Source organism: Sapajus apella, unplaced genomic scaffold (genome assembly GCF_009761245.1).
Source record: "Sapajus apella isolate SASKATOON/1434 unplaced genomic scaffold, GSC_monkey_1.0 scaffold231, whole genome shotgun sequence".
Taxonomy (NCBI): domain Eukaryota; kingdom Metazoa; phylum Chordata; class Mammalia; order Primates; family Cebidae; genus Sapajus; species Sapajus apella.
This window is the reverse complement of record NW_022437171.1, coordinates 54,299-65,717: the sequence shown is the minus strand read 5'-3', so window position 1 is coordinate 65,717 and position 11,419 is coordinate 54,299. Positions and strand designations below refer to the sequence as shown.

Below are 11,419 nucleotides of genomic sequence, written 5' to 3'. Positions count from 1 at the left end.
TTCTCTTTCTCTTCTTTCTCTCTTTCTCTTCTTTCCCTCTCTCTTTTTTCCCTCTCTTCTTTCTTTCCCTCTTTCTCTTGTCTTTCTTTCTCTCTCTTTCCCTCTCTCCTTCTTTTCTTATTTTCTCTCTCTCTCTCTTTTTTTTCTTTCTTTCTTTGAGATGGATTTTAGCTCTGTCACCCAGGCTGGAGTGCAATGGTGCGATCATGGCTCACTGTAACCTCTGCCTCCTAGGTTCAAGCGATTCTCCTGCCTCAGCCTCCAGAGTAGCTGGGATTACAGGTGCCCACCACCACACCTGGCTAATTTTTGTATTTTTAGTAGAGACAGTGTTTCACCACATTGGGCAGCTGTTCTCCAACTCCTGACTGCAAATGATCCACCTGCCTTGGCCTCCCAAAGCGCTGGGATTACAGGCATGAGCCCCATGCCAGCTGTGTGCAGCTTTAGAAAAGTCTATCCACATACAGAGGAACAGCCCAGAGGAAACAGTGACATGATCAATTACCAGAGAACAGTTACCTCTGGGTGGAAAGATTATGCGGGGATTTCAATAATATTTCAGCCTCATTTTCAGAATATTCATATATGAATCAAACAAAAATATGAAGTTTTAAAAACTTGTAATTTTGGTAAAGAGGAATTTTTAAAAACTTGTAATTTTGGCAAGTATCAGAGGCTGGGGTAAGAAATAAAGACCAGGAAGCTGGAGCTGCAGCTGCTGTTGCAGGTTGGGGCTGGGTGGTGTGTGGGAGCGGAACGGGGACAGAGGAGGGGCTGTCTTCCCCGACCCCCATGCTTTGCACTCCACAGCTTGTCAGCTGCCTTTCCCACAGAAAGGTGTTTCTCAAGCTTTCCAGACAACTGATGTGCACAGCAGTCACTGTCCACTAAATTAAGCGGAAATTATTTAATTCACTTATTCATCAATCAACTCAGAAGAGTAGTCTACAAAAAGAATGTTGGAGAAGAAAAAAAGACCATGTTCTGTTCAGGACCCACCCTGGTCCCCTTTCCCTCATGGAGGGCTGCCATCTTGGCCGCAGCCTTGAAGCCCTCACTGACGTTGACCCTGAACCCAATACTGGCTTTGATGCTGACACTGACCTGATGCTGATGCTGGCGCTGGCCCTGACCCTGGCCCTGACCCTGATGCTGATGCTGATACTGACACTGATGCTGGCCCTGGCCCTGACCCTGACCCTGATGCTGATGCTGATACCGACACTAATGCTGGCCCTGGCCCTGACTCTGACGCTGATGCTGATACTGATACTAATGCTGGCCCTGGCCCCGACCCTGATGCTGACCCTGATGCTGATGCTGATACTGATACTGACACTAATGCTGGCCCTGGCCCTGACCCTGAAGCTGATACTGACACTAATGCTGGCCCTGGCCCTGACCCTGACCCTGACGCTGATGCTGATACTGATACTAATGCTGGCCCTGGCCCTGACCCTGATGCTGATGCTGATACTGACACTAATGCTGGCCCTGGCCCTGACACTGATGCTGACCCTGATGCTGATGCTGATACTGACACTAATGCTGGCCCTGACCCTGATGCTGACCCTGATGCTGACGCTGATACTGACACTAATGCTGGCCCTGACCCTGACACTGATGCTGACCCTGATTGTCATGCTGATACTGACACTGATGCTGACCCTAATGCTGATGTTGACCCTGATGCTGACCCTGCCCCTGACGCTGACACTGACCACCACCAGCTGCCTCACCCCTGGCCGTCCCCTGCCCCCAGTGCCACACGGCCCCGACTGCCAGTCAATACCACTGGCTCAATCTTTCTATTCCTGCCTCCTCACCCCCATCAGCAGGTATCCATTTGGTCCCAATGGCTGGGTTTGTCCCCTGTTGTATCCCAGAACAGGTCCTAGCACTCAGGCGGTGCTCAGCATGTGCTGAAGGGAGGCAGGCGGCAGGGTCTGGCAGGGGCCCTGAGATGGGGACATGGAGCTGGGGTAAACTGAGGGGGAAAACAGGAGCTGTAGGAGGAGGTGCGTGGGGGGGCCGGGGTGGGCACCCTTCCACCTGTGCCTCTGCTCACCTGGACAGGGCCCTCCAGGGATGTCCCTCTGCACGCACCATGGCTCCTCGCCTCGTTCCAGATGGGAGATCACGTCTGGCTTGTGCAGTGGAGGCCCTGCTCCTAAGGAGAAAGTGTGGCTGGGCATGCTGTGGCTCTCCAGGCCCAGTCAACCTTATGGGACGTCCCCTAACAAGGACAATGCCTGTGACGTGGACACCCTCTCTGGGAACAGGAGGCCCTCTGGGCCAAAAGTGGTGAGGGGTCTCAGACTGGAACCCCATTCCCAGTGCACACTCTGAAGACCCCGCATGTGCTCACGTCCTCACTTAATTGCTTAAGGACCATTCCAGAGCCAGCTGGGCTCCAGGGTCCCACCTTCCTCTCTTCTCTCCCTATCCCCACCCCAAGGGAGATGCCAAGCAAGGATGCTATCAGATCTCACACTGTCCCCTGACAACTTCTGGCATGGCCGAGGCCCCTGGCCATGAGTGCCCCAAGGCACAGGCCTTGTTTCCCACTCCATGACATGTCTGGCACCAGGGCCAGGACTGAAGGGATCCTCCTTAATGTCTACCATACAGAAGAAGACTGACAGCAGATGCCCAGCCCGGGGGGCAGGGGGTGGGGTGGGGGAATCTTACCTAGGGCAAGAAGGTTCTGGTAGTTCTCCAACATCACATCCCGGTACAGTGCCCTCTGAGGGGAGTCTAGCTGACCCCACTCCTCCTGGGTGAAGTCCACAGCCACATCCTTGAAACTCACTGATTCCTGAAATGACATAGAGGTTCTCACTCACCTAGGACTGATTCTGTGTCCGTGGTTCCAAGGGAGCCAGAGATTAAGGACCCTATGAGTAAAGGGTTAACCTCAGGTGATCTTCTCCCACGCATAGAAGGTTGTGTTATAGACACTGACATGACTGAATTTGGGGCAGGGAGGGGGCTGGGAATCGGCATGCACCCCCCTACCGCCTTCTAGAATGGGAAAGCAGGTCTGAATAGATACCACTGGGACATGGCAACTTGAGATGGGGTCTGGGGGGCAGGGATATACACGGCTGCTGCATCAGGCTCTAAGTCCTGGGTGGGATGCTATGCTTTCTGGGGTTAAGAATTTCAAACTTAAAAACTTAAAAAAATATTAATAGTACAAAAATCCTAGCAACTCTATTCAAAACTCACTAATGCAAAAGGATCTGAACCCAGACTAGAAACTGTTATTACACTCTAAGGAAGGAAACTTTGTATATATCAGCAAGTTCTGTGCCCCAAGGGACTGAGAGAGGCTACCTGCAGTCCTCACCTGACTGCCTTCCCATCCTTCCTGCCTGCTCCCCCTGGACCTGGGCATTCTGGCCACCAACCAACTCCAGACTTGCTTTGATCCTTAAGGATCAAAAAGATGTCAAGTAATTTCACTGCATCCCAGGAACACTTAAGGAATTCCAAAAACCTACTCAACAAAGTAAAATGCCCAATGTCCAGCGTCCAATCAAATAACTAAAAGGTTAAAAATATTAATGAAATCAGAATTAAGAGTATATGTATTAGAACAGTATGTGTTTACCTCAGAAGAAGGTATTAGGGGAAAAAGAAAAACAAAGAAGACATCAGAGAAAACGAATAGCAAGGCCAGGCACAGTGCCTCATGCCTGTAATCCCCGAAAATCAACGAAACAGAAATAATAGTTATTTGAAAAGGTTTAATAAAATTGGTAATTAAACATACATTTACTATATGACTCAGCAATTTCACACCTAGGTATTTATGCAAGAGAAATTAAAACACACAGCCATACGTGTACTCAAATGTTTACAGCAGGTTTACTGTAATAGCAAAGGCCTATGAACAACCTACATGTCCATGACCTGATGACTGGATAAATCAGACTGCGGAAAATCCATCCAGTGGAGTAACAGGCTGAATTGTATATCCCCCACCTCAAATTCTCTTTTTTTTCTTTTTCATTTATTTATTTCTTTATTTTTACATTGCATTTTAGGTTTTGGGGTACATGTGAAGAACATGCAAGATTGTTGCATAGGTACACACATGGCAGTGTGATGTGCTGCCTTCCTCCCCATCACCTACATCTGGCCAAATTCTTATGTCTCAACCCTCAGTAACTTTGAGCGAAGTACTTTTTTTTTTTTTTGAGACAGGGTCTCATGCTATCATCCAGGCTGGAGTGCAGCAGTGGTACAGTCTCAGCTCCCTGCAACCTCTGCCTCTGCGGTTCAAGAGTCTACTGCCTTAGCCTCTCGAGTAGCTGGGATAAAAGGTGTGTGCCACCATGCCTGGCTAATTTTTGTATTTTCAGTAGTGACAGGGTTTTACCATGTTGGCCAGGCTGGTCTTGAACTCCTGACCTCAGGTGATCCACCCACCTCAGCCTCCCAAAATGCTGGGATTACAGGCATGAGCCACTGCACCTGGCCTGGAGAGAGGTTCTTTAAAGAAGTAAGTAAGTTAAAATGAATTCATTACAGTGGGACCTAATCCAATAAAACTGGTATCCTCACAAGAGGAAATCTGGACACAGACATAGAGGAGGTAAGCCCATGTGAAGATTCAGGGAAAAGCTGGCCATCATCTACAAGCCAAGGTGAGAGGCCTCAGAAGAAATCCACCCTGCTGACACCTTGATCTGTCTTCTTGCCTCCTGAACTGGAGAAAATCCATTGCTGTTGTTTAAGCTCTCCTGCCATGCTTTGTTATGGCAGCCCTAGCAGACTAATATAAATGGAATCTCACTCACCAATAAAAAGGAACAAACTAGTGATTCACACAAGAACATGGATAAACTCAAAAACACATGCTAAGCGAAATAAAGCAGAGAAAAAAGACCACATAGTATAGATTCCATATGAAATCCTTAGAGAGGAAAAATTATAGCCAAACTACAGTGGTGACCAAGGGGAGAGGGGAGAGGACTGAATGCCCAGGGGCATGAGGACATTTTTGGGTGATAGAAATGTTCCTTATCATGATTGTGGTGTTGGTTACACAACTGTGTATGTTTCCCAACCTCATCAAACTGTATACTTAAAATTGCGCAACTGTGCTGTATATAAATTACACCTTAATGAAACCTGACTCCCCAAAACACTGGATTTCAGATGAGGAGGTAGAGATGAGGACAAATGTGAGAACACACTCAAATGTGATGGATGACGATAGCCGAGGGAAGGAGAAAACGGGCTGAAACAAAGCTGCAGGCTGGGCCTGCGGGCGCACACCTTGGTCCCAACTACTCAGGAGGCTGAGGTGGGAGATTTGCTTGAGCCCAGGAGTTGGAGGCTGCAGTGAGCTATGATCCTGCCACTGCACTTCAACCTGGGTGACAAAGCGAGACTCCGTCTCAAAAAAAGAAAAAAGAAAAACAAAAAATAGCTCCAGAGGCATCAGATACAGTGCTGGCCAGTGGGCTGTCAGAGGCTACATGGCTTCAGCGTGGGGAACATCAACCAGCAAGAGTAGGGGAGGGTCTGAGGCCCACACAGGCCTTTTTGGTGGGTATTTCTGGCCCACTGGGAGAAGCCCATGTCCAGTGTGTCTTCATTCTGCAGGAAAGGGAATAAGATGCCCAGAGAGCTGGGTTTGGTGGCTCACGCCTATAATCCCAGCACTTTGGGAGGCCAAGGTGGGCAGATCACAAGGTCAGGAGATTGAGACTATCCTGGCCAACATGGTGAAACTCTGTCTCTACTAAAACACACACACACAAAATTAGCTGGGGGTGTTGGTGCAGGTTTGTAGTCCCAGCTACTCGGGAGGCTGAGGCAGGGGAAACGCTTGAACCTGGGAGGTGGAGGTTGCAGTACGCCAAGATAGCGCCACTGCACTTCAGCCTGTGACAGGGAGCGACTCTCACTAGGAAAAAAAAAAAAAGGCCAGAGAGCATGTGTTGGAATCAGATGCTGATGTGGAAATGACACCAGCAGAGAAGTCAGAACAGACTACACAAGATGTCCCAGGAGACAGAAAAACTTTAACTGCCAGTGTGAATGAGACTGTCAAGAGAAAATGCCAAAGGTGATATGTGCTCAGGAAAGTCAACTGGTTATTCACAGATCTAACAAGCTAATATTTTAGGAATAGGAATAATATATGCACAAAAAGGGCCCTACCGCCTTAAGGGAGCTGCACAGACACACACACATCCATACATGCACACACATTTTTTTTTTTTTTTTGAGACAGAGTCTCACTCTGTCACCCAGCCTGGAGTGCAGGGGCATGATCTCAGCTCACCGCAACCTCGACCTCCCAGGTTCAAGCAGTTCTCCTGCCTCATCCTCCTGAGTAGCTGGGATTACAGGCAAGTGCTACCTCACCCAGCTAATTTTTTTTTGTAATTTTTAGTAGAGATGGGATTTCATCATCTTGGCCAGGCTGGTCTTGAACTCCTAACCTTATGATCTACCCACCTCGGCCTCCCAAAGTGCTGGGATTACAGGTGTGAGCCACCGTGCCTGGCACATGCACACACATTTTTTTTTTTTGGCTGAACATTTGAAGGCAAGTTGCAGACATCATGACGTTTCACCCTAAAGTCTTCAGCTTGTATCTCCTGTGGATATTCTCTTATATAATGACAGTACTATTATCACACCCAAGAAATTTACTATTGATACAATATGACCTAAGATACAGCCCACTTTTATTCCTTTTTTTTTTTTTTTTTTTGAGACGGAGTTTCGCTCTTGTTACCCAGGCTGGAGTGCAATGGCGCGATCTCGGCTCACCGCAACCTCCGCCTCCTGGGTTCAGGCAATTCTCCTGCCTCAGCCTCCTGAGTAGCTGGGATTACAGGCACGTGCCACCATGCCCAGCTAATTTTTTGTAGTTTTAGTAGAGACGGGGTTTCACCATGTTGACCAGGATGGTCTCGATCTCTTGACCTCGTGATCCACCCGCCTCGGCCTCCCAAAGTGCTGGGATTACAGGCTTGAGCCACCGCGCCCGGCCGATACAGCCCACTTTCAAATTTCCTCAATTGTCCCAAACTCCCCTTTATCACTTTTTTTTAAATCTATACCCTAATCAAGGAACATGTGTTGCATTTGACTGTCAAGTTTCTTGAGAAGTATAAAGCATTGGGACACACTACAGAAGTGAAGCACATCTCACAATATGCGTTTTACAGCTGTTTCTAGCTGTCTGTAATCAGCCATCACCTCTTTTGAGTGGCAGACTGACAAAATCACAAAATGCTAAAAAAAAAAAAAAAAAAAAATCAAAAGACCCCTCATCCCTCCAGATCTTTCACTCCACTGTACTCTTTGTCAACTGCATGCTTCTAACTACTACCCGGTGGTTGAGGCAGAAAAACACAATGAGGAACAGAGCCCACAGTCTGTAAAATGAGGGATCTGGGTCCCATTTGGTTGCAGAAGTGCCCAGGGCCAATTCCTTGCTGAGCCTCCAGATTCTCTAAATCTCCAGGTATCTCCATGAAGGCCCCACGCCAGGGGCTGGGTACAGAGGAAACGACACAGGGATGTGTCTCTTACTGTCATTCTTTTTTTTTTTTGAGACGGAGTTTCACTCATGTTACCCAGGCTGGAGTGCAATGGCACCATCTCGGCTCACCGCAACCTCCGCCTCCTGGGTTCAGGCAATTCTCCTGCCTCAGCCTCCTGAGTAGCTGGGATTACAGTCATGCACCACCATGCCCAGCTAATGTTTTGTATTTTTAGTAGAGACGGGGTTTCACCATGTTGACCAGGATGGTCTCGATCTCTTGACCTCGTGATCCACCCGCCTCGGCCTCCCAAAGTGCTGGGATTACAGGCTTGAGCCACCGCGCCCGGCCTTTCTTACTGTCATTCTTAAGGCAGTGCTGCAATCCAGCCCTTCCTCAGCTGCCCCAATGCCCCTGCCTGATTCCATCCCAGTAAACTCCCCAAACAAGAACCAACGTTGCAAACACCCTGCACCAACCCCTGGCCAGGACGTGGACAGGCAATGCCACCCATATGAGCCACCACCTGCTTTCTCAGGTTCCACTAAAACCACTTCTCAGAGCTCTCAGCACAGCACTGGGCAGAGAGATCCCCGCAACTGGCCCAACAAATCAGGCTGGAAGAGCCATTCAATAGAGTTCATCTTCAGGGCACACCTGGGGCAACATCTGGACTCTTCAATTGGAGCTGTTCCCACTGCCCAAAGCTTCCCGAGGACTGGCCAGCAGGTACACGGGTGAAGGTCTGTGGAAGGCTGACGATCCAGGGCTGGGGAGGGAATGTGCCAGCCCTCTTCATAAAGAAGGACGAACACACAACCACTCACCTTGGACCTGGCTTCCGGAAGACCCCAACCCGATATATCCTCGGGATTCTCTTTCAGGGAAAGAGCAGGATCCTGAGAGGAAAGAGCTGGGGAAGAAGAAATGAGGCAAGGCATGGCCGCCAGGTTCACGGCTGAGCTTAAAGCCCACCTGTCGTGGCACAAGTGAGAAACAGAGGAGGCAGAACCTGCCAGCCAGGCCGGGTGGGGAACAAGCCCCAAAGTTGGGGAACGAGCACCAGCTGATACAGCATCAAGGGATAATTCTGCCTGTGTCTCAGACACTCCATGAAGAAAAGAGCTGCTATTCCCCCCATCAAGCACATCTGAGTGGGAGCAAATGGTTGGGCACCAGGAAGAAAGACGCAGGAGGCCAGGAGCAGCGGCTCACGCCTGTAATCCCAACACTTGGGAGGCCGAGGTGGCTGGATCGCTTGAGCTCAAGATAAGCCTGGGCAACATGGCGTCTCTACTAAAAATACAAAAATTAGCCGGGCGTGGTGGCGCGCGCCTGAAATCCCAGTTAACTTGGGAGGCTGAGGCGGGAGAATCGCTTGAACCCGGGAGACGGAGGTTGCAGTGAGCCGAGATCAAGCCATTGCACTCCAGCCTGGGTGACACAGTGAGACTCCGTATTAAAAACAAACAAACAAAACAAAACAAAACAAAAAAAAACGCCGGGCGTGGTGGCTCACGCCTGTAATCCCAGCACTTTGGGAGGCCGAGGCGGGCGGATCACGAGGTCAAGAGATCGAGACCATCCTGGCCAACACAGTGAAGCCCCTTCTCTACTAAAATATAAAAATTAGCTGGGCGTGGTGGTGCGCGTCTGTGGTCCCAGCTACTCGGGAGGCTGAGGCAGGAGAATTGCTTGAACCCGGGGGGGAGGAAGGTTGCAGTGAGCCGACATCGAGCCGCTGCACTCTAGCCTGACGCCTGGCGACAGAGCAAGACTCTGTCTCAAAAAAAAAAAAAAAAGATGATGGATGCTTCTGGGACACTGGCCTGATCTCTCTGAGCGTCAATATCCTTAAGTGCAAATCCACAGACACGCTAACTACAAGAGCGAAGCTGTACCTGTCTTCTCTGGCTCCGGGGCAGGGGTCTCCATGGCCCCCACGGCAGCCTCCCCAGGAGGAGTGGGCAGCTGCAGCCTCCCGGACCCGGGACAGGCCCAAAGGAGCGAGTCCTGCTCCTGGGGCTCAGAGGCCTGCAGCGGAGCCTCGCGGGGCGGCCACGCGCGCTCACAGCTGCACGGTCACACGCACGGAGGCCCCTCCCCGCGCCCGGCTGAGGTGGGGCTCAGGCCGGCTCTGCACACACCCACTCCCCACACCGGGCTCAGCCCCATGCCCGGACCACTCACGCCCCGGCACACCCCCGCCACAAACTCGTCCGGGCGAACCCGCGCCCGGGGACCAGGGCCAGGCCTAAAGTTCCGCGGCCCGGAGCCATCGGACGCGGAGCAGCCAGCGGAGAGGTCCCGAGGCGGACAGAGACCGCCGACGGTCTGACGGACGGGCGAGTAAGCGGACGGGACTTCCACAAAAGGACTGCGACTACCACAAAGAGCAGCCAGCGGCCGCCGCGAAAAAGTACGCCTGCGCGGAACGGGCGTGAACTACACCTCCCGGGAGACTTTGCGCCGCGCAAGCGTTGGACTCCATTTCCCAGAGGGAGGCCGGGGACGTGCTTACGTCCGGACGCCGACGAGTATGTAGCACAGCCTTCTGGGAAATATAGTTCCCGGGCCCGCAGCCGGGGGCTCGGGCACCCACTAGCTCTGGCACCCGCTATGCTCTTGCGGGCAAACGTCGCTGTGTATCTTGATGTGCGGACCAGTGTAAGGCCGCTGCATAAGTGTCTAATTGCGAAGATATTAGGAGGCCGGTGCCCAGGGACTAGGAATTATCCTGTCAGTTCGTCCACGTCTCCAAATGGAGTTCGTCCACGTCTCCCACATCTGTGTGCAGGAAAGATTCAAACCCTGGCTCTGGAGGTGGTGGGCCCGGCCTCGAGGGGTTTTCCAGAGGCCCTGCCCCCCTCCGTCTGGAGCCACACATCTGAGGCTCACGGGCGGGGTCTCCAGAGTTGGGAGAGCCCTGTCCACAGCTCACTTTCAGGGCGGGAAAGGAAGGTCTGGGCGGCGGCCCAGTCGTGGCACAGGGCTTTGCCATGAACACAGTGATGACGCCAGCGACAGGAACAGCGAATATGTACTGAGTACCAACCACACGCCAGGCCTGCTTCAAGAACCCGACGTGCATGTTCTGGCAGAAAGCTCACAGCAACCCAGGGAGGTTTGCTAACTATTATTATCCCATTTGGGAGATGAAGTTGCGGTATAGGGGGGTGGGGTCACGTGTCCCAAGTCACCCAGCCAGGAGTGGGAGTCCAGCACTGAAGTGTATTGCCACATTCCAACCGAGAGGTGGTCTGGGGTGGGGCAGGGTGGTGCACACTCCAAACCCTTCAGCCTCCCGCCTTGACCGCAGCTTAGGGTTGGCCACAGGCTCTCGCTTGACACCTGTGTCCACTGCCCACATCAGCACAGCTGTGCCCGGACCTCCCCTGGCCAGTGCAGCGCCCGTGTTTGATTTTGTTTTGAGTCTGGGTCTCACTCTGTCGCCCAGGCTGGAGTGCAGTTGCACAATCATGGTTCACTTCAGCCTCAACCTCTTGGGCTCAAACTATCCTCCCACCTCAGCCTCCCGAGTAGCTGGGACTACAGACATGCACCACCACGCCAGGTTAATTGTATTCAGCGCTTTTTTTTTTTTTTTTTTTAGACAGAATCTCACTCTGTCGCCAGGCGCCAGGCTGGAGTGCAGTGGCGCAATCTCGGCTGACTGCAATCTCCACCTCCTGGGTTCAAGCAATTCTCCTGCCTCAGCCTCCCGAGTAGCTGGGACTACAGGCACGCACCACCACGCACAGCTAATTTTTGTATTTTTTTAGTAGAGACGGGGTTTCACCATGTTGGTCAGGATGGTCTCGATCTCTTGACCTTGTGATCTGCCCGCCTCGGCCTCCCGAAGTGCCGGGATTACAGGCGTGAGCCACCGCGCCCGGCTC

At 51.6% G+C, this 11,419-nt stretch overlaps 1 protein-coding gene across 2 annotated transcripts in view; it reads right to left on the bottom strand.

Annotated features, from left to right (window-relative positions):
* The window catches only part of ZNF74 (zinc finger protein 74), a 15,698-nt gene extending 5,804 nt beyond the window's left edge, over window positions 1-9,894 (bottom strand). The window contains exons 1-4 of one of the 2 annotated variants that reach the window (XM_032271403.1): window positions 9,422-9,844; window positions 8,348-8,433; window positions 2,695-2,821; window positions 2,072-2,173 (exon numbers count right to left, since the gene is read on the bottom strand). In XM_032271403.1, coding sequence (XP_032127294.1) covers window positions 2,072-2,173; window positions 2,695-2,821; window positions 8,348-8,433; window positions 9,422-9,455 — 349 coding nt within the window. In that variant the 5' untranslated portion in view covers window positions 9,456-9,844. Of the gene's footprint in view, window positions 1-2,071; window positions 2,174-2,694; window positions 2,822-8,347; window positions 8,434-9,421 lie in introns of both variants that reach the window. The other variant, XM_032271404.1, reaches the window with a different exon arrangement.
* Between the last annotated feature and the right edge of the window lie 1,525 nt (window positions 9,895-11,419).